Here is a 23,075-nt window from a genome sequence, read left to right as displayed (position 1 = left end):
CAGCTGCCCTGGGGCTGGGAATCCTAGCATCCATGCTTCCAAACAGCTCAGCATGCAGCAGTAAGATGCGTGAAATAGATGACAGAGGGTCAGAAACTATGGGGTGGACCTGGGGTTGGCAGGTGAAGGGCAGGCCAAGGGACCCAGGGCAGGATCTCCTGGCGGCTGGGAGCAGAGGGGAAGCCCGTAGGGATGTGGATGGGGGCAGAGGGTGGGAACCACCTAAGACTTTAGCGAGGCCTATTTCAGATCCAGAAGTTCACCTAGCCCCACCCCTCATTTACATACGGGGAAATCCAGGCCCAGAGGGGGCAAGTGCTTCCTCCCCAAGATCACCCAGGGAGTAGTGGCTGAGTCAGGACTAAGATTTACAACCCCTGCGTTATTACACTGCCAGTATAAGAGTGATGTTATGCATCGAGAAGCAGGAAATGGTCTGGGTTTGGATCCCACCTCTACCCTTCCTTGCTGTATGATGTTGTATAATTGGCTTTCTCTCTCTATGTTCAGTTTCCTGATGTGTAAAATGGGGGGGTAAGAGCAACAACAGCCTCCCCATGAAGCTGGTGGGAGGCTCATGAGGGTCTGACACATCGGAAGTATGCAATACAACTTAGCAAATAGCTCAAGTACCCCAGTACCTTGGCAGGCAGGCAGTGTTTAGGAGGGCTCCTAAACAGCTCCTTTAGGCTGCCCTAAGCACCCAGGGTAGAAATGACGGGAGCCAAAGGTCCCCTGCCCAGAACAGGGTTCTTCAGGCCCCCCATGTCTGGGCTCCTGCAAGGGTACAGGATGCTCCTGCCCATGCGGCCCATTCCCAGCGCACCCTCATGGAGCCGCCAGGCCGCTGCCGGGATCACCACCAAGGCTCCACAAAGCCCCGAACTGGCCTGGGGACTGCGGAAAAGACCGAATGAAGCCTTCGAGGGCGCCGAGGGGGTCTGACCACACGGTGGCGCTGGTGTCTAACTTCCTCACTGTCAGAGGCTGCAGCGCGGGCGGGGCCACCGGGAGGCAATCGTTCCTAGACTGTGCACCCCAAAGCCACTTGGTGTCTAACAGACATGCTCCTCCCTGCATCCTCATCGTCGCGGGAAGTAGCAACTCCATCCTTCCAGTTTCTTAGGCCATAAACCTCGGACTCGGCTTCGGCTCCTTTATTCGCATGGCACCACCAGCGCCCCCTTGTGGTGGCAAAACCTGGAGGCTCTACCAGAGGAATGTTTCCAGAATACTACCACTTCTCCCCACCCCACCCAGTCCAAGCCAACATGAGCTCAGCCTGATCACTGCCTACAGCCGCACCCCTTCTTGACCGTCCTGTGCACACAGAGTCACTGCAAGTTGGGGGACGTCACTCCATCGCATTGCCAAGTCCATCCTTTGACATTTGTGGTCCCTGCTCTGCGTCCATCTCCCCGCCCCTCTGATCCTTTAGGGGCTCTGCATTTTTTGCTCCTCCAGGGCCCTAAGGGGAGAGCCCTTTCCTAGACTCCACCTGCCTACCTGACCCCTCCCTCATGTCCTCTGCTCACACCATCCTAACAGAGAGATCCCTCCCTACACTTCCCAGCCCCCCACTCGTTTACATTTTACTTCGTACTCGGTGCTCCTGTCCTATTCCACATTTGTTCATTGCCCTCCTCCCTTTGAGAATGTGGGCTTCCAGAGTCCAGGAACTAGGTTTTATTCACTGTGGCATCTCCAGTGCCTGGAATAGGGCTGGTGTTCAGTAGTTATTTCTAGAATAAATGCATTGATTTCATCCTCAAACTAGGTGGGTAGGGTTGTTAAGGTTGTCCTTTTTTTTTTTTTTTTTTTTTTTGTTTTTTTTTTGCCTCATTGGAAAAATTAGGTTGGGAGAGGGGACCAGCCCTGCCTGGGTGCCTCAGTGGACCCCTGGTGTGGGGCCAGGTGCAACTGTTTGACTCTCACCTGGGGAGGGTTCTGGGCTCAAGGCTCAGGCTCAGGCCACCAAGTCCAGCCCACCAGGCATCGGGGTGGTGTGGAGCCGGCTTTTTTGTATGACCTTCAACAACTGCCTTTACCTGTCTGAGCTTTACTTTCCTCAATTTACACTGGGGCAACACAGGTTTCTCCCACTAGTTCGTTATAAGGATGCAGTGAGACAACATGTGTAAATGGCCTGATGTACATTCTCGATAAACATGGTAACCCTACATTCTCATTTTGGGGGGAACGGTCCCACGTTCATTGTGTTTAGTTCAGTAAAAGTGACTTATTCCACCTAAAAGGAAATGTACTCGGGGCGCCTGGGTGTCTCAGTTGGCTAAGCATCCAACTCTTGGTTTCAGCTCAGGACACGATCTCACAGTTTGTGAGTCTTGAGCCCTGTGTCCGGCTTTGTGCCGACAGCATGGAGCCTGCTTGGGATCCTCTCTCTCCCTCTCTCTCTGCCCCTCCCCTGCTCATGCTTTCTCTCTTAAAATAAATAAACTTTAAAAATTAAAAACAATAAATAAAAGGAAATGTGCTTTGACTCTCTTTTAAGACTGTAAACACATCCTGAAATCAGAAACACACACACACACACACACACACACACACACCCTCCTCTTTGTGACACTCATGTCCTGATTCTGATTTTAGGGAATCTGGTCAAAGGGTTGCTGGGTACAGAAGGAATGCCTCTGGTTTCTCTGACCTCCCTTTGCAGGCAGGACTGCCTGTCCACCTGCCAAAGTCCCTTTGGCCTCCTCCCTGGATGCTGTGGCTGGGCCAGGGCCTTTGCCTCAACTTCTCTCTGCAGGGTCTTTTCAGACACGGGCTCTCCTATGCCTTTTGCTGGTGGAGGACTTCGGCCAGGGTGGAGTGCTGGGATGTGGGATGACGTTGGGAGGTGACAAGGGGCTGTCAGGTTTAGCTTTGGCTCTCCTGCTCCTCAAGCTCTAAAAGGCCCAGCTGTCAGGCCCATGCCCAGAGCGTGTAGGTGAGAAGGTGGGTTCGGAGTGTAGAAGAATACACTCTTCACCTCACAGTGTCACCGTGAGGGTTTACGGGATAATTCACGGCATGTGTTTCGAATGCGCCTGATGCATAGTGGGTGCTCGGTCAATGTTGACCACCAGTACTCACGTGTTAGTTTGTTCAAGACACATTCACTGCACACCTGTGAGCCACCTGCCAGGCACCCCCCTGCCCCCCTCCCCCGCCCTCCCAGGTAGACTCTAATTCACACTAGCTATGGCTGCACAGCATGAACTGCAAGTGTAGGAGAGTAGGGGCGATTGCTCTGTGAATTTAACCTTTATCTCCCAGTAGGTGGGAAAACCGGAGGGCAGGACGAGGAAGAGGGAGAGGAAGGAGCCGGGACAGGAGGACGGACGGGAAGGGGAGGGCGAGGGGGACAGGTGGAAAAGCAGGCAGAGGAAGAGTGGGGAGGAGGGAGTTGGCAGTCCGTTACCTTCTTCGGCTTCCAGCTCCTCCAGCACCCCTGTCTCTTGGCACTTTTTGCTGTGGGCCTTTGACTTCATGTGCTTAGTCAGATTCCCTGGAAAGAAATGAGAACAGACTCAGGCTTGGCCGCAGGGCGGGGGGCCAGGGCAGGCCCGGGGCTCGCAGAGGCGGTCAGGGCCCTGCTGGCCGCAGGGGCCGGGTGGGGGCCGGGCCATCCCTCTCCGCCCGGGTGCTCAGGCACTGGGATGTGCACCACGGCCGCCATTCGGGACAGCACACGGGAGCTGGGGGAGGGTGGGCACGGGGGCTGTGTGGGGACAGAGGGTATAATGAGGAAGTGAGATGCTGATTAAAAAACAAACGAAAAAGAAATTAAAAGACAACTCATGTGTGAGAGGTTTTTCCAGTTTTGGCTTTAACTCTGGGCCCAGGAGCTAGTGACATTCATGGAGCAGGGTATTTGGCCTTCTCAGATGCTGGGTGACCGGAGGGCTCCTGTTAACCGACGTGGTAGGTAGGACGCCCTTCCAACTCGGGCCACGTCTAGGGCAGCCCACAGGGTGTGGGAAGAGGAACCAGGACAAAGTTTCTGTTTCTCTTAGAAACAGAGAAAGGGCAAAAGGTATACAGAAGTCTGCTGGACACAGACCCGTGAGCCACAGAGCTAGGGCCCAGGCCCTGATTTTTTTAGAGAAACCACGTCTGGGCCTCAGTCTCCCCCAGGTCACTGTGCAGTGCAGACACAGGGTGTAGGCAGGGAAGGCTGGGCAAAGGCTCTGCCCACTTCAGCCCTGACTCTGCCCTACACGGTCAGTCCAGCCCCACAGCTGATAAGCAGGAGCAGCAGTTCTGTGGAATCGGGGGAAAGGTAGCAACGCCTTCAGTTCTCTCCCGTGTGTGCACAGCACTTCACAGGCCACGAGCCTCTGTGGGCAGGGGCACTCTGTAAAGGAGAGGCAGAGCACCCCAGCCTTCCCTAGGAGCATGCAGGCCAGAGGCCCCAGGATGCTCCTCTGGGCCCGGCAGCCACCTCCGAATTGTGATGTTCTCACTGCTGCCCTGCAGACTGCTACACTTCTACATGATCACTCACATAATAACCATATGTTCCCCGAGTTAGGTGGTCTATCGCACTAAGCTGATGAATCGGCAAGTTTGAATAGATGGATGAAAGAGAGAAGAATGGATACTTGAACAGGTGCATAGAGAGACTGGTGAGTGAACGGATGGATGGATGGATGGATGGATGGATGGGTGGATGGACAGACGGGTAAGTGGGTAAGAGGAAATACGGGGTGAAAGAAGAATGGGAAGAATAAGGACAGATGGATAGGACACTGGATGATTAGATAAGCAGATGGATAGACAGATGGGGAATCAGTGGTTAGATGAAACAAAGAAATGGAAGGAGAGTTGGAAAATGGGTTAATAAACAGACGGGAAGCTGGAGAACTGGAGAGGAAGAGAGAGGCCTGGGTGGATGGGGGAGTGGCTGTTGGGTTGCATGGGTGAATGGCTACATGCTCATAAACATGCAGGAGGGACAGGCAGGAGGAGAAAAGGCGGGGAAGGTGGACGGAAGGTTGGATTGGCGGGAGGACAGATGTGAGAAAGGGAGGGACAGTCAGGAGGAGAAAAGAAATGGGAAGATACATGGACAGGAAGACAAAGTAGGAGATGGGAGAAACGGGTAGATAGGAGGACAGATGGATAGATGGGCAGGCGAATAGGAGAGAGCCCATGGGTGAACCAAAGGGCACTTCATAACCATTCTGAGAATTTTAAGGAACGTGTAGGGTTTTGCTGAGGGGATGATGGGAATCTTAACCTGGGATCCCTTGAAGTCAAGGGCAGCAGGGATGGAAGGGCACTTGTGTCTTGCCTCTCTCTTCCCTTTACTCCTAGTCTGTGGCTGTATCCTTCCCAACTCAGATTTTCCTCCTATAACCAGACAAAAACCTGTATCTTCTACTCCTGGCCAAAGGGGAAGCAGAGTCATAACTTCCAGAGACATTCTGGGAGCAGAGGGTCTCCAAAGGGGACCTATCTAATACAGGGGGTTCCTGTCTTCACTGTCATGAGCAAGCCAAGCTTGAGTAGGATGTCAAGGGGTGGCAAAGGTAGCTGGGGTCTTCCATGGGCCAGAGATACCAATGGTCCCCTGAGGTTCTGGAACCAGCCCACTGTCCCCTGATACCCCAGACCACAGAGGACTACAAACACTGCTCCTTACGGCTATGACATTATTGTATGTGTTCTGCCAGGAAGGTTTAGGTCTCTTTTCGACCAAGTTAGGTGCCGAGCACACAACGGGTGCACGATAATCGCACGTGGGAAGTGCTCTCCTCGTCTCAGAAGCAAGGTGTTGGAAGGAACTTTGCAGACCGTGTAACCCAACCCCCATCAGGCCCAGGGTTCTGATGCTTCCGCTCTAACTCTGGGCCTCGGGGCTGGTGATGCCGTTAGAGAAGATTACTGACGGTCTCAGCTGCTGGGATGTCATGGGAGGGCTCCCATTGGCCAACACAGCGAACCAGCCAGCCGAGGCACCTTGTTAGCACAGAGCCCTGTCTAGAACCAGGTTTCAGGACCCCAGGGGTCTTGCTTGCGGCACGCTGGCGCAATCAACCCAGGCTGGTCTAGGCGCTCGCCGATCTTGGGTCTGAGCTTGGGCTCTGCCACTTGCTAGCTGTGTGCTCTTGGGGAGGTTTCCGAACATTCTGAGCCCCCACTTCCTGCAACTCTCAAGCAATACCTACCTCTCGGGGATGCCGGGAGGAGCTGATGAGAGAGTGCATGTAGAGTGGTAGCAGGGTGTGCCCGGCAGAGAGCAGACGTTCACCACGTGGAACCGCCTTCCCGCCCATACTGTGTGCCCCCCACCCCCATGACAATCACTCTTTATTGAGCACCAGGGACTCTGCCACGCGCCATGCTGGGTGTGGAGGACAGAGATGCTGAAATGAAGATGCAAATGACTTTATCCTCCAGTCTGGGCTCAGGGGCTCCCAGGAGAAGGTGCCAGTGGCCCCTGGAGGCCGCAGGGAGGAGTCACGGAGTCTGAGGGGGCTCTGCCAGGACAGGCCATGTGGGTTACAGGAGAGAAGGCTGGCTGAGCAGCCCCGAGTGTTACCCGGTGCCCTCCCTGCCCTCCCCTCCCCGGACCTCTTCTGTGAACTGAGGGAGGTATACCCAATGGCAGCAGATATCTTCTTTGGCTTGGACACCATTTCTCTGTCAAGGGGCAGAGCCCTGGCTGGCCAGGCAGAGTCCCCAGCTCCACACCAGTTGTCCCACCCCTCACCGGAAGCCCCACAGTCCTGGAATGAAGGAGGAAAGGCAAGTGGATGAACATGATGAGTGGCTGGAAGAGAGGTAGAACTTCCACTGAGAGCATCGTCCAACGACTCTGCCTCATTCAGCTTTGACCAACCGCCCTCCTTCCGCCCCTGCAGGCCTGACAGACTGAGGCCTGCCCACAGCTGTCATCTCCATCTCCTGCGGCGACCGGCGCAAGGGCCTGTACACGGCACAGTCACCCTGCTGGCATCTGGGAACCCTCTAAGAAGAGGAAAGGGGACCCCCGGACCTCCACAGGGACATCCCGGCAGCCTTTCCCGGCACTACCCACTGAGACACCTCAGCTAGCGCCCAGAGGCCCGAGCTGCCACCACAATGTCCAACACGGAGACGGAGACACAGACAGGCAGACAGAGACGGACAGGAAGGGCTCTCCGGGCCTGGGCGCAGCCAGGTGGTGGTGGTGGAGGGTCCTGAAGACCACCAGGCCCAGCCAGAGCCCAAGGGTGAGGAGAGGGAGGGGATGGCAGCCTGAAGGAAGCCGAGAGCCTAAGAGGAGGCTCCTGAGGTTTCCGAGTGATGGGGAAGGCCCACGCCTCCCGGAAGACACACGGCCCCGGAGGAACAGAAGACTCAGTGTGCTGCCTTTCCCTCACTCCCGGCACGCAGTGAGGGCCAACGGCAAGCTTTCTCTGCTGCAACTTGCCATCACCCACCCGCCACCAGTCCCTCTCGGAAGTCACGGAGTTTGAGATTCTACCATTTCAGATTCGCTTATTGCTTTGGCTCTGAAGGTATTGTCTTCCGGAAGCCTCTACGAGCATTTGAAGAGAGCTCAGAACCCTCGCTGATCACTGGTTGGGAACAGAGACTCCTGGGCCTGGCCTTCGGGGCGGCCTGGGCAAGCCTTCACACCCAGGACTCCACGCCCCAAGGCATATGTGGTATCTGCACCCCTCTGTTCAGGTTATACCCTCTGGACCCTCCAGGGCGGGGACTGCCGGTAGGCTTGGCATGGCCTCCAATGAAAAGAGCTGCTGGAAAAGAAGTGTTCCTGCCGGGGACCCGGCCTCTCTCAGACCTGACAAAAACAGACCAGGCCTTTTCTCTCCAAAAAGGCAGGGGGACCTGAATAGGGACCCCTCTTTGGAGACACTGCCCTGGCTGAGAACTTAGCCGGATGGGTTTTTCTAGTCTCATGTGTCAAGGTGAAGGCTCTCCGAGATGGTTCTCTGTGTGCTGGGCACAGCGAACCCAAATGGCCCTGGGCTGGGATGCACTCTCAAGACTGGGTTCCTCACATTGAGAACAGAACAGTGGGGTCCCCTGGACGCACCCCACTCTAGAGGCCACTTGATCAGCCACCTGATTTTGCCACTCCTTCCAGGAAAGGGGGGGATCTGCTCAAGAGAGGAAGGTGATGGGGGGTGATGCCCTGAGACAGGGGTCCTGGGTTCTAGTTACAGCTCTAGCATTAATGATCACTTGGTTTTGGGGGGCAGATTCACTTCCTTTACCTTCAAGAGGGTTTTGGACAAGAGGTTTTTTACTCTGTTACTTAGACTATCAGTGAATTATTCCCATCTCTCTTCTCCATGAAGGTCCACTGGCTGCCTAAGGCCAGAGGGGGTGGGGCTGTAGGGGACACATGGGGACAGAGCCCACACCCAGGGCAGAGGCAGGCGGGGCTGTGCTGCCTTGGACATGGCAGGGCTCTGGGACTGGAAGCATGCACGAGGCAGGGGGCCGGGCTCCAGGCCTATCTGCCTTCCCTGGGGACCTCTTGGAACACTGTTTATGGGACGCCAAGAGAGAAGAAGACCAGAGAAAGAGACCGGGAGGGACGGCACCTCCATTCCAACCAAAGCCTAAGTGGGAAAGTTTGAGGTCCGCTGAGAATGCCAGAAGGCAGAGGAGGGCAGGGGTCGGTGAAGGGGGTTAGGAGACCAGAGGTGGAACTCGGTCAGAGAAGGGCCATGAGCCAGGGGATGTGGTGAGCTGGCCCCTGACCCAGTACAGAGAGAACGGAAGGGGCCAGCAAGAGGAGGAGGAAGTGAGGAAGGCTGGCCACCTCCGCCGGGGCCCCCTCAAAGCTGCGGCCCAACCTCTCTCACTGGGCACAGCGTCACCAACAGAAGAAAGGTCAACGAGTGGCAAAATTGAATCTGTTCTCCAGTTCTTCCTGCAGAAACACCACAAGGCTCCAGTGGGGGCCAGCCCGGAGGCCCCCCACTTGCTCAAAGGAGAAGCCAGGGCCCCCATGCCCCTGCCCCAAGAATCTGCAGCACACAAGAGGCTGAAGCCACCGGGGAGGGGGGGTTCCGAGAGCCCCAGGCCTTTCTCTGCTTCACCTCTGGACGTCTGCTCCTCTACCAGGAAGCAGAGGGCAAGCCGCACTATCTTCCCTGCCTGGCCTGCGGGGACAGTCAACGCCATGAGTGGGGGGAGGGGCTTGATCCAAGTCTCACGGACTCGGCCCCACTTGCTCACACGAAGGGCCGGGCAGCTGCCGCCGGCCAGGCCACCGCCAGCTCCTAGCACAGCTCTGTGGGACGCGTGCCCTCCGTGGCCCGTCCTTCTTCCTTTCTCAGATGACGGCCGGGGCCTGTGCTGACCCTGCTTCGGGGTGCGGCTGGGGCCGGAATGCAAGGGCTGCCAGCCGGGGCGGTGGCGGGGAGAGCGGCGGAGGAGCCGGGCGGGCAGGAACATGGTCTGAGTGGTGAGGCGGGTGGAGGCAGGGGCGAGCGCTGCCATGAGAAGTGACCATGCGAGTGTGCTTAGTGGCTCGGAGTGGAATGGATTTCCAAACGCAAGAGTGGTGGTGACGAGTGCAGCTGCGGGAGCTCACCAGCTCGGTGGACAAAGGGCTAAGGAGACATGCAGAAGGACGGGGTGAGGAGATAAAATCAAAACCAGGAACCGTGTGCAAGAGCGCCATCAGGCGGCGGGCGGGGGGAAGCGCGCAGGTGGAGGACGGTGTGGGATCCAAGAGGACAGGCTGCAGCAGCCAGGGGGCGCCACTGCCCAGTCTGGAGCCGGCTGCTCGGCCACCGGGGAGCCCGGGGAAGGGGGGTGCCCCAGGCCCCAGGCGGAGAGGTCTGGACCCCTGAGCTCTGTGCTAGGGCTCCCAGAGGGGAGCTCCCTACAGCGGGAAGGGGCAGTGCCCCAGCTGACTGTCTCTTACCTTTGGTTTTAAAAGCAAAGTGACAGTGCTTGCACACATAGGGCCGGACGTCAGTGTGGGTGCGGATGTGTTTCTTCAGCATGCTGGGCTTCTTGCAGCGAATTCCACACTCCTCACAAACATATTTCCCTCGGCCGCGGCCTCGCACATATACATACTCTTCGTTTGATTTGTACCTATGAGCAACAGGCGTCATGGTAAAGGAAAAAAAAAGGAGGAGAAGAGGCAGGTTCCCACCTCAGAAGATGCACACACTTGCTAGCCGCATCCAGCCCGTTACGGATACCAGGAGAGGAGGACGCGGAACGAGAGAGAACCTCGGGGTGGGGGTGGGGGTGGTCGCCCTGGGGATCCACCATGGACCCCTGCACCTGCCCTGCCCTCCGACAGGTAGGGCTGCCCCCTCTTTTCTCTCTAGAGGCAGCAGACCCTGTGCTTCCTGCCGGGAAGTGAAGCCACCGGTTGGCAGAGGGCCTCCGCTCCAGAGCCAGCCTCCACACCAGCCCACAAGGGACAGCCACTCTGGGCCACCAGAGGAACGACAAGAGTGAGAGAAGGTGACGACCACAGCTCTAGCGGCTACCATTTGCCAAGTGCTCACGCTGTGCTGGGCACTTTACACAAATTGAATCACAGTCACGAGCAAGAGCCCTTCAGAGCTCGAGGCTCAAGCTCCCACAGCCAGAAAGGTATGGAAGGAGGATCTGAATCTGCCCCAAAGCCTATCCGCCTCTCACGATGGGCAACAGTCTGTGAGGAAGCCACCTGGACACTGGTGTGAGGGGAGGTATGAGGGACGGCCATCATTTCCCTGTTCTCAGAGTGAGAAACCAGGAGCCCCGCGCTCTCTGCACGACCCTATCTCCAGATGAGCTGGAAAGCTCTCAGGACCCAGATTCCAGTGATCCCCTAGGGTCACAGGAGCAGGGCCAAAAGCTTTCCTAGGGTGGCTCCTGGGGCAGCCAGACCACCTGCCCGGCCTCAGGGCCACCAGTGTTCTTGGACCTGAATCAGAATGCTCTTATTTCCACCTAGAAGGAAGCCCATGAGGTTCACTCGATACGATCCTCATCAAAATGCCTTGTTGGCCTGCTATAGATGTGCACGTCTCCTGACTGGGGCAGGAAAGGCTATGATGGAGCCAGTGGAGGGGTTCCTGGATGATTCCAGGAGAGCCTTCTGACTCATGAGGCATGGGTGCCTTAGGGGCGGTGTGGCCTCTTGGCCAGCTGAGCATGCCCCAGAACCCAGCAAGAGGCCTGCCTGTGCCCCACACTCGCACTGCACAACATGTCTCTGCCTGGGGGCCTTGGCACTCAAACTCAGAACAGGCGCAGGGGGACAGGGAGGTAGCTGGGACAGGGTGAGGAAGTTGGGACAGCAGCTGGGACTCAACCCTACTCTGCAGGGACCATCAGCTTATGGCTGCGAGGATGTCACAGGATGACGTGAAAGAAGGGACTCTAAGGGAGGGAGCCAGCAGGCAGCGACAGAGGGATCACTCACACACACTCTCACGCGTACTCACACATACACACGTATGCACAGCCACACGCACTCCTACTCATGCATACACTCTCTCACCATGGACCGCTGTCCACAGGTCCCTACGGGTCCTGGCTTTTGTCACCTCAGCTTCGGCCAACGGATGCCTCTTACGTCATCTAAAACCAGGGCGAAGTGGTATCTTGTGCTCAAGGGGAAGAAATGGAGGCCGTGGGGGTGGTTGGTAGGGAGACACGACTCTCGTCACTCTGCTGAAGAGCACCCTATGGGCAAACAGGGGATGGCGATCTCCCAGTGACAGAGGGTCGCACCCAGACAGCAGGACTCCTGGACCCAAAGCAGCTACCCACACCTGATTTTAATTCCTATGTCCCTCTGTTGCCCCTGGGACCCATTCTGAGATGGAGCATCCTTTTCGCAGCGAGAGAAGTGAGAACGGCTTAGTCTCTTAGCACTGGGGGCTCTGCCACCACCTGGACACCAACCTCCGCTCAGCCCTGCTCGCCGGGTCCACGACACCCTCCCCCTGCTCCAACGTCCATCGACACAGGCATCCCTTGGTGTCCCCCTTCCCTCCACCCCACTGCTGTGGTGGGTGCTGGGCACTTGGCCCACCATCAGTCTGACTTCTCCTGTATTTGGGCTCCACCCTAGGCTCAAGCCAACTCAGCATCAGGTACTGGAGTCCATCTTCCGAGGCTGCTCTTGGACCCCTCATTTCTTCCTCTACAGCAAGCCTACATGACAAGCTTACGCGTACACACACGCACAGAAAGACTCTGTCTGAACCTTCAAGGGTTGTGCCTTGACTCGTGTGCCTTGACCATGGAAGGTGTGTGCAACCTGCTGGGGAGCACAAGGGGGCTGGGAAGGGCCAGGGAGGACAGCGAGAGATGAAAGCTGGTCCAGACAGGGACCAGGAACAAAGGCAAGAGGTGTTAAAATGCCCGGAGGATTTGGTGGGTGAAAGCAGATGAGGTGGGTAGGGCGGGACCAACTGGATCACCATCTCCGTCAGGCTGGAATGAATGCTATGCTAAGAAGTGTAGACTCCACTCCATCAAAGTTGTCTCAAAGATAAAGTCTCAGACAGAAGATGCTTCCCTGGCAGCACGGGGAATGGTGTGGAGGAGGAGAGACTTCGAGTCCCTGTAAGAGGCACATGTCGTAGGACAGGCGGCCATCTGGAGGGGGTAGGGGTCACAGTGACGCAGAAACAAAGATCAGAGTTTTCAACTTGGCTGGTTCGAGTGATACCATCTGGGGGCTTGGAGGGAAGCAATGCAGGACTCTAGTCTTTTGCTGAGTGTGAGATGCCTGTGAGGAGGACTTGAAGAAATGCCCAGGACACGGCTGGAAATCCTCAGGACTCGGCATATGGGACGCGCAGATTTGTGAGGGGGAAGCTGACCACTCAGGACAGGATTGAAAATAACAGGAGGACAGCGTAAGGGCCTAGAAGCCTCCCAAATGTGAGGGTGGGCAGAAAGACGGCACCAAAGCAGGAACTTCCTGGTAGCTCAGGAGGTTTGGAAGCCAGGGGAAAGGGGCTGGAGGGGGCAGCGGCCAGCTGAGCCAACGTCACGGAGATATGGAAGAGGATAGTTACTGAGGGGCCTCGGGCCTTGTCGAGGGCAGTCCTGGTTGAATGGCTCGGAGCCTATGATTTCTCTGCTCCTTGAAAGCTGGGACCAGGATCCATAAAGCTTTACAGCTTTGTGGTTCCCAAAGGGCCCAGCCCAAGGACAGGCTTGGGGCAGCCGTCCTGTGTGGGCTGGACCCTCCTCCTGGGTAGGACCATCCCCCACTTCTCACTTCCCTCCCTCCCCCCCGCTCCCCACCCTGCACGCCGGGTCAGGATCAGCCCCCCCTTGTTTGTGTAGAGGTCCCACCCCTTCCCCAGCAGCTCCAAAGCCTCTGCCTCTGCTTTCTGGCACGTTCCGCCATCATGGACCACACACTCAGTTCAATCTTGTCACTAACTGACCAACCAACTGCAAAGCCTCCCTGGACCCGCACCCACTCCAGCGACTGCTCCCTCTGCTTCCTTCCTCAGCCCAAGCCTGGAAAGAACGGTCCATGCTTGTTTGTCCATGCCTCCTCACCACCCCAATTCCTGAGCCCCCACAACCCAGCTTCCCTGGCCGGCTGTCCTTGCCAAGTTCACGGGTTGCTAAATCCAAAGGACAGCTGCCTTTTCCTGTCTGCCCTTTGGCCTGCTTTCCAGAGGCGCCTGCTTGGCTTGGTGACCCTTCTCTGCAAGCTCCTTCCTTACCCCTCTCCAGGCTCCAGCCTGCACTCTCCTCTCCTCACCCCTCCCAGTGAACCCCCTCTGTGAACACCTGACTTATCACCCAACAGCCAATGGATACGCTGTTCTCTCCAGCTCTGACCTCTCTGCTGCACATCCAGCTGTCCCCTCAGTATCTCGCCTGGTGGTCGTCAGGCACCTTGCACCCACATGCCAGAACCCTGTTCCCATGTCCCTCCTTCAGTACCACCTCCTTCTGGGTGCCTGTCTCCGTAAATGGCATGCACACCTCTGCGGCTGGTGAGGCCGGCAGCCTGGGCTTCCCCCTCAGTGCCTCCGCTGCCTTCTCTCTTTATACTCAGTCCATCACCACAGCCCTGACCAAGTGTGGTCCAAGGAGACCCGCCTCCTGCCTGGACTAGCCAGGGCCACCAGCCTCTCCCCCTTGAGGCGGCATCTTTTCTCCACAGAGCAGCCAGAAGGGCTTTCCCTTCTGCCTCTGGGAGTCCTGCCTCTCCTCCCAGCCTGGGGGCGACGCCCCCCCCCCCCCATCTCCCTCAGGATAAAGCCCTGCCCCTGCACCACCTGGCCCTGCTACCTCTCCAGAGCCCCGCTCCCCACTGTGCCAAACATCACGGGGCCTCAGTGTCCCTTTCCTCTGGCCTTCCGCCCTCCCCAGCACCACCCCCCTCCATCTGACCAGCTCCTCTGCTCCTTCAGGACTTTGCCAAAAGGTCCCTTCCTTTGGAGCCCTCTCTTCCACCTCTGAGCCTGGGGGTCCCTCCTTCACACTGTCGAGCTGCGGTTTTCTCACAAGCGTGGTCCCCATGATCCCCATGAAGGAGGGACTGTGTCCGCCTCAGCGCTTGGCCTATCCCCAGGGCTTAGCACAGCGCCTGACACCCAGCAAGTGCCCGGCACATCTGACTGCACACGAGAAAGCCAAACCCAGGCCTTCTCTCCCTGGCTCTGCTATAATCAGCCTCTCGGCCTTGACATCCCCACTCGCGGAGGCTAGAGCACAGGCTCAACCCAATGCTGTGGCCACCCCACGGGCCACATAGCCAGGTCCTCCTAGCCACGATGGACTGGCTGAACACTCCCCACTCCCCGGTAGCAACTGTTCTGCTCACAGGATGTAGGTCAGTATGAGACCTGGGTCCAAGTTCTGGCTCCTGCTTGAGCTTGCCGGGTGACCTTGGGTAGGTCGATTTCAGTCCCTTGGAAACAATCCATCTTCACTGCCTGGAGATACACCAAGCACCGTCACATGCCCCGACCTCAACCAGTCCTCCCATCAGCCCTTTACCATTGTCCCCATTTTACAGAAAAGGGAACCAAGGCCCAAGAAGTTTAAGTGACGTGGCCAAGATCAGCCCATCAGCGATCTTTCTGCCCAGCTCCCCATCTCTGCACAGACTTGCTGCACAAATACTTTCAGATGATGTTGCCCAAGGTTTCCTTAGCACTTTCCTTCTCCAGGATTCCCAGGGCCCTGTAACACTGCAGACAAACAAGAACAGCATCGTTCTCCACCCAGCCCTTCCTGAAAGGGCCGCCAGCGCTGGGTGGGACCCACAGGTGTTGACAGCTAACAGAAAAATGCCCCGCAGAGAGCCGGGGCAGGAAACCAGAAAACCATGGTGGGGCCTCTAGGGGCCCAGTCCTGCCTCCCAGGTTTGCTGGCCCCTCCCCGTCTGCCTAAGGCTGCCCTTGATCCAGGGCGGAGAAGTGAGGGACCCCCTGCCTGTTCCGGGGCCACAAGACAGTCCATGCTGACAGGCCTGGAAGCAGCTGACTCACAGCTCCCGGGACAGGGAGCCATTTCTCTGTCTACCTGCCTGTCTTCTGCTTCCCTGACAAACCAGTATCAGCCAGTCCGCGAAATGTTTGGTTTTGTTCTTCGAGAAAAATAGGTGTTTCTCTGGGTTCCAGAATGTCTTAGTTAGAGGGACCTTGAGACCACACAGCTCAACTCCCTGAGGCCCAGACTTGTGATGGCCAGGCAGCAAAGCGGCTGAGCAGAGCCCGGCCAGTCCGACCATGGCCGTGGCACCAGACCCCCTGCCTGGATGCAGCTTTCAGTTCTGCCGCCTTCGGTCAAGCAATGAACAAGGCTGGTGGGAGAGGTCTGGAGGTGCCAGGATCTTCAAGAGCGTCTTATTCTATTCCTCTAATAGAGACGCAAACAGAAACGGAGAGGTTGAGTGTCTTGCCAAAGTGACAAGGCAACTAGAAAGAGGTGATGCAGAGCCTGGAACCCAGATCTGCCCCCAGTGCTCTTACACACGACACGGTATGACCTCCTGCCTTCTGCTGCTTCTCCTCCAATCCCGTACCTGAGGATGCCGAGCTCCCGGACTATGAGCATTCAGCACATGACCCCTTGGCTTGGGGCTCTAGACTCCTCACAGACATTTCTGAAAATTGCAGCTTCCACCAGGCATGCTGGAACTCTGTGTACGTGGCACATCCCTCTGCTCCAGGTCCCAGAAGAGGGGATGTGGTGGAAATTAAATGCATTTCAGTCAAGGTGATGGGGGAGTTGTTCTTGGCTCTGCATATGACAAAGATCCAGCAATGGAGCGGCTCTGTGAGGTAGTGAGCTCCCTGTCACTAGCACTGTTCACCCAGAGGCCAGATGAACAGGCTGGGAGACCAAGGAGCAGGAGGAAATTCACGGCTACTGCATGCCCGTGACACGGCCAGCTCAGTGACAGAAGGGGAACAGCTTGTTTACTCCTACGACCTGCTGTAAAATGGGCATATTTAGCCACTAAATATTTCATGTTGATTCCAATAAAAATAAATAGACCTATTTATTCCTGCACAAATGGAGGCAGGAATGGGGAGGGTGGAAAGAAGACTAAGCAAGCAGCGGTGGCATGGGGGTGGGGGCTGAAGCGGGCTGGAAAGCAGGATACAGTCCCTCTCTAAAGGGACAGTGGCTACACCTTTCCAGCCATGTGTTGCATGATGTTGGCTGATCTTCCAGGTTTTCGAGAAAACCACAAATACAGATTTAAAAAAAAATGAATATTAGTCTACTCTTATATAGCTCTCCCTGGGTAACAAGCACTATTTAAAATGCTTTCTATGCGTCACCTCATTTAAATCACATGGTGGCCCGTTAAGACAGGGGCTCTAATCATCCCCATTTACACCTGAGGAAATGGAGTCACAGAGAGGTTAAGTAACCTGCCCAAGGTCACACAGCCAGTAAGTTAACAGCTAGAGTTTGAACACAGGTCACATGTTACAAAGTTCAGGTGCTTAACTGCTATGAAATCACCTGTTTTAAGAGACACAATTCAAGGCAAATAAAATAGAAGGAGAGGCAGATCCAGCCCAGAGCTAAACTTCTGGTTCAAAGTAATTTCCCCAAGGTCATGAAGCTGGTAGGGGCACGTCTGACCTTCATGACCATGACTTTTTTCTCCACCAAGCTGCGTTTTTCTCTTAAATGAGGGGGATGAACTCAATGGCCTCCAAGTCACCTTCCTAATCTGAGATCCTATGAAGCTTTTCTGTCGGTATGTTCTTGACCTCTCCATTTATTATTAATATTTTATCATTAAACTCTCACCAGTCCTCCAAATTTGCGGATCATCACTCTAAGCAAAAGCAAGATGCGATCGGAAACACGCACACCGTCGCTCTAAGTCCCACTTTTGCAGGGAGCCTGTCCTCTGAATTGAGGCTTAGAGTCCGTTCCCAGGGGTCACTGTGCCCCCATGAGGTCAGGCCACAGTGAGCCCGTCAGCTTGTCTGCAGTGACACACTCCTGGGGGAGCTCAAAAGGAAAGGACATGGGAAGAGGAACAAGTGCCAGGTGGCAGAGGCCACTGAGCTGTGTACCTGTCACAAATATTTAGTTGCCAAGAGGTAGGGAACACACCCCTTGGTGAAAAATAAATTCGGGAGGCTGGGCTGTGGGCCACAGGGGAAGTTCTCGCTGGGTTCTGAGCCCATCCTAGATTCTCCTTTTGCTGGGTTCTGCAGAGATGACATTACATCACAACATCTGGGGTCGGGGGCATTTAATGGGCACTCCAGGGACAGGCCTGCTGGGCCAGGAATGCCACAGCACGTGTGTAATTCAGGCATGGGCACAGAGCCCACCTGTGGAGTGTCTATTTTAAGCAGTACTCTGTGTATTTACTCAATAATACTTATGAAGGCCTGGTCTGAGCCTGAGGCTGGGCCAGGGCCAGAAATACAAAGCTAAATAAGACTTTGACCTTGGTCTCAAGTGTGAATTAACAGGTACTTAAAAGATCATAAAACAAAGAGAAAACAGAAACCCCTCAATGTACAAAGTGCTATGGATGATCGGAGGAGGGCCAGTGAGGGGGAGGGGGAGGGGGTCTTAGGCGGTTTTCCTAGAAGAAACGCTTTTCATCTGGTAATGTATGGCGTCCAAACCAGGGCAGAGGCAGGGGCAGGAGGAAAGAAGACAGATTCCAGAAGTCGGGTGGCCTGACAGAGGCGGGAGGGGAGACCAGGTCAAGGAGCCTAATTTTCTACCTTCCAGAAGGATCACCCCCACTGACGTGAGTCCTTGTCCATTTCGCAGGCTTGCATTTGTGGCACTGGACCATTCCCTGGTTTTACCATCACGACTTGTCATTCTAGGGGCACATCAGTAGACAGCACCAGCTGCCCAGGAGACAGCAGCAGCTCTGGGGACCCAGCAGGCACAGATCTAAGAATAGGAGGCGCCTTTTATTCTAAAGACACTGGTACAGTCGGTGGAGATATTGTGGAGTGAGTGACCAAGTGAAGACATCCAGAACCACCGGCTAGGGTCAAAAGAATGCAGCCAAAGGCCCTGTTTCCGAGCAGACAGGGAGATCAGGGAGGGGGGCAGGAAGCCAGAAGCTGGGCCTCTCATGTTCGGAGAAGTGAAACCACCAAAGAGGCGTGCACTCCTTACATGTGTACCTTATACAGGGCTGCTCCAGCCTTCAGCAGGCCCTGGCGCGCAGGGTTCTAGAACAATGACTTTCACTCAGGGAGGTGGGGAGGCTGAGCGCGGGGGTTCTGCACCCTCCCTTTCCCCTCCGCATTGAGCTACTTCTCAGACCAGGCATCTGTGTAAACTGAACCCTGTAGAAAAGAGTTTTGTTCATTGTGGGTGCCTGGGTGGTTCAGTAGGTTAAGCGTCTGACTCTTGGTTTCGGCTCAGGTCATGATCTCACAGTTCACAGGATGGAGCCCCAAGCTGGGCTGTGTAGTGACAGCACGGAGCCTGCTCGGGATTCTCTCTCTCTCTCTCTCTCTCTCTCTCTCTCTGCCCCTCCCCTGCTTGCGCTCTCCCTCCCTATCTCAAAATAAATAAAATATAAACATTGGAAAAACAGAGTTCTGAGAATTTAAAAACAATTTGAAAATTACTGTTAAACAACATCCATGCTGGGCAGGACCTTAAAACCTCAGACTTCCGGTGGGGGGGGGGGCGGGTGGTGGAGCGTTGTGAATCCTCTGATGTGGTCATTGTCAGGCCCGTGGGTGCACATTGTCCTATGAGTGCACACGCCTTGGCACCTGGGGTCTCACGGTTTCCGGGGAGCTCTTCTTCCATGAAGCGAAAGTTGTCAACCTGTGTTCCCACCCGAGTCTGAGCTCTGGCTAGTGCTACTCCGCTTCACGTGACAGAGTCCAAAGCGTGCCACTCCACCCAAGACTGCTTTCCTCCAGGCCTGTCATTGCTATAGTCCCAGCTACTCCACTCAGGGTGGATGCCGACTCCTTCTCAGACCGGCCCAGGTCCCTCCAGGTTGCCCTTTGTAAGATGGAATGGGCCATAAGCACCCAGGGGCCCCTCGGGGGGTGGGGGTGGGGGGCTGGACCCAGCCCAGCTGAAGCAGGACTGGGATCACTTGGTTCCTCCAGCTTCCCTTCCTTTTTCCCCAGACAGGAAGCAGGCTCAGAATGGGAACATGACCAGATCCTGGAGATTGAACACCTGTCTTATTCTTTACTAAAAAAGCACCAAAAAGAAAGTCAGCCAGGGTCAGAGGTGTAATCTCTTATCACGGAAAAAGAAAGGGCTGTCATTTGTTGAGCACTGAATCTGTGACAGGTGTTTTTTCCAGGAATTCTGCTGTGGAAGCCACAACACAATTCTGTAGGACCAGTGCCAGGAACTGACGCGGGAAGGTCACGTTGAGGCTGGCTTAGGAAAGTCTCAGATGCCAGCACAAAAGCTGGGCCTGTGTCTAGCAGGCAGTGGGGGATGGGGAAGGTGTTCAGTCCGAGTGGTGTTCTGGAAGCACATGCTGAGGCCGCAGTGCGGCCGCAGCTAGAAGGGACACTGCCCAAGGCTGTCTTAGAGTAGCAGCTGCTGAAATGTGTATACACTAAGTGCCTGATCAATGCTTGTGAGCCATGGCTATCGACTGCTGTGCCACTGTGGTCTCTAAAGCCTCAGTGTCTCCTGCAGCACAGAGACACAAATATGCACTGAGAGGCAAATGAGAACAGGCCGTGCAGCGTATTCGAATCTCACAGTGAATGCAAGGTCTCCTCCTGGGAAGGTGTCCCCCAGTAATAGCTTTCCTAGCGGGCAGTGAAGTGCAGCAATGAAGAGAATCGGACTTAGGAGCCAGAATTCCCGAGGCTGAAACCAGGCTTCGCCCCTTATTAGCTCTGTGACCTTGGACAGGTTACTTAACCTCTCTGTGCCTCAGTTCCTTAATCTGTAAAATGGAGATAATGTCCTATTTCTTGACCTGGGGGTAGGTGAGCATAGTTACAGAGGTGTATTCATTGTGTAATGGCTCATGGACTGTGTACTTATGACTTGGATTGCTTTTTCTATGTATGATAGGTTTCCACTTAAAAACTACTGAAAAATAATAGTGTATACTCATAGGATTATTGTGAGGCTAATTTCCTTAATACAGGTTACATGCTTAGAACAGTGCCTAGCATGTACTGAGCGCTCCGTCAGTGCTTGCTCTCTCTAGTGCTCTGTTTGTTAGCACTCACTACAGTTAAATTTACTCTTGGGGTGTCTGGGTGGCTCAGTTGGTTAAGTGTCCGACTTTGGCTCAGGTCATGATCTCACAGAGTTCACAAGTTCGAGTCCTGCATCGGGCTCTGTGCTGACAGCTCAGAGCCTGGAACCTGCTTTGGATTCTGTGTCTCCCTCTCTCTCTCTCTGCCCTGCCCCCCCACCCCCCTGTCTCTCTCAAAACAAACATTAAAATTTTTTTAAATTTATTCTTCACCAATGTAAGGAAAACCAAACGGCCCAGTTTTCTATAGACGGAGAAGCCTGGAGATGTCCCTCTCACCCAAATCAGAAAGGAAGCCAATGGTTTGGTGCTACAATGCCCGTAGAACTGTCCATCTGGGGCCACATAGGCACCAGCTGATAGAGTAAGCAGTCACCGATGGAGGCTCCGCCCCCTCATCTCCTTTGCCTCCTCCCCAGCCCCGCCAGGTTTGCAAAGGAATCCAAAACATGCTGATGGGGATGCGGTTGCCCTGGGAAGCCTTTTAAGACCGCAGCCAGCGGAGGCGATGGTGGTGAGGAACCAGTTCTGGTGTTGAAGATGGCGCTGCTGACTTGGAATGGGAAACATGCCAGCATCCAAACTTTCAGGTTGAATCCATGGCCGAGGCAGCTTCGGCTCCCCCTGTGACACGTGACCCACACAACAGGGGGCTTGACCAGTCTTAGACTCCAGCTGTCCACGTGAGAATACTTTTGAAACGGGAATCAGTAGGACGAAGGATCAAGGTCCAGATAAAGAAAAGGCAGCAGCAGGAAGTGCAGCCTCAGGGAAGTTAACCAAACCCTTAGAAGCCATGTCAAGAGGATACAGACGCAAAATGCGTAAGAGCTTTCCAAGGAATTCCAAGCTTAAGAATAAAGGGTTATTTGCGCTTGCCAACTGCAAAACAAGACTCCCCTGGTAGGGGGCGCTGTGCCAGTTTTAACTGTACACATAGCCTTTCTCCAACCCGTCACCTTAACTGTGTGACCATTCAACACTACAGCCAAATTAGTGTCATCATGAGGGGAACGTGGAGGGGAGGGGGCATGGCAATAGTTACAAGCTGGAGTGGTCACGTCACGGACGATCTGAGCTCCTGCTTGCCTATCACATCTCACCTTCCCTTCTGTTAAAACTTTCTTTTTTTTTTTTTTTTAATGTTTATTGATTTTTGAGATAGAGAGATACAGAGCATGAGCGGGGGAGGGGCAGAGAGAGAGGGAGACACGGAATCCGAAGCAGGCTCCAGGCTCTGAGCGCTCAGCACAGAGCCCGACGCGGGACCCGAACCCACGAACTGTGAGATCATGTCCTGAGCCGAAGTCGGACGCCCAACCGACTGAGCCACCCAGGCGCCCCCCACCCCCCTGTGAAAATTTTCAATGCTTTGGACAGTTCTCAGCACGACAGACGGAAGAGGCACTTTGCATAGAGGCAGGCAGGGTGGGAAGACGTGGCAAAACCCAGAGCTCCTACGTTAAGATCAGACTGAGACCTGCCGCCACCAGCTCGGCTCTCCTTCAGAAATGCCATTTCCGTGAAGTCTGGTCCGAGATGAAGAGGCACGCGGGCCAGCTAGCAGAGAACACGTCACCTGTCCCCGGCACGGTGAAGGTGAAGCTGAGCGTGAGCAGGTACTGGACGTGAGAAAGCAGAGACGGGGTATGAAATGAGGCAGAGGCTGCTGCAGAGGCAGCAGAGGCTGGTTCTTTTGAAATCCTCAAAGGTCAGTGAAGGGGATGTCGAAGCTTCTCAAGCCCCTGGAGAAGTTTCTCTTGGACTGGGAACAGCACCTCAGACAGAGCCGTCGTCACGTTCCATCCTCAGGCACCTGACAGCCTGCATCTCTGGGAGCCAGCTACCCTGCTTCTGTGACCCCCAGTCTCAGCCTGGGGCCGCATGCCTCAAGAGGTCACAGCTTCTGACACAGCCCCAGAAGGCTCTTTATCTTCTGGCGGGAGCTCTATATCACCTTTATGGTCAAGGTGAAGTTGGAAAGTCTCCTGTCTGACAGACTTGCTGAGAATGGTTTGGCCCACTGGCTGCTGGACTTGGCATGACTTCTGAGCTACACGTTTGCACTGGACGGACAAGATCAGCAACAGCAATACCAACGGCGCATCTATGATCATTTAGCATGACCCAGGCATCTTCCTCGTTACGGGAGCTCAAGTATCCCTTGTGTGTCGCGCTGTTCCTCTTTTTCCGATGAGGAAAAGGGAGGCTCAGAGAGGTCACATCACCTGCCCGAGGTCACACAACCAGTGAGCAGCTGAGGCAGGACACCGAACCCCCAACGCTCTTCTCTGGCTCACACGCCCTTCCAGCTCTCACGGCTGGAGAAGATGCTGCTGATGGGGTGCCTGTTCTCCAGAGCGTGGAAGGAGAGAGGGAGAGGGCAGAGATGTCC

The 23,075-nt window shown here is 55.3% G+C and overlaps 1 protein-coding gene across 1 annotated transcript in view; it reads right to left on the bottom strand.

The window, feature by feature from the left end:
* HIVEP3 (HIVEP zinc finger 3) overlaps positions 1 to 23,075 on the bottom strand; it is a 95,326-nt gene that overhangs the window by 4,704 nt on the left and 67,547 nt on the right. Inside the window, 2 exon segments of the mRNA XM_049617390.1 lie at positions 3,425 to 3,511; positions 9,902 to 10,077. Of these exon segments, the coding sequence (XP_049473347.1) occupies positions 3,425 to 3,511; positions 9,902 to 10,077 (263 nt within the window).

Source organism: Panthera uncia, assembly GCF_023721935.1.
Source record: "Panthera uncia isolate 11264 chromosome C1 unlocalized genomic scaffold, Puncia_PCG_1.0 HiC_scaffold_4, whole genome shotgun sequence".
In the NCBI taxonomy this organism is placed as follows: domain Eukaryota; kingdom Metazoa; phylum Chordata; class Mammalia; order Carnivora; family Felidae; genus Panthera; species Panthera uncia.
The sequence above is the reverse complement of the archived record's forward strand: the minus strand, read 5'-3'. Positions and strand labels throughout refer to the sequence as shown.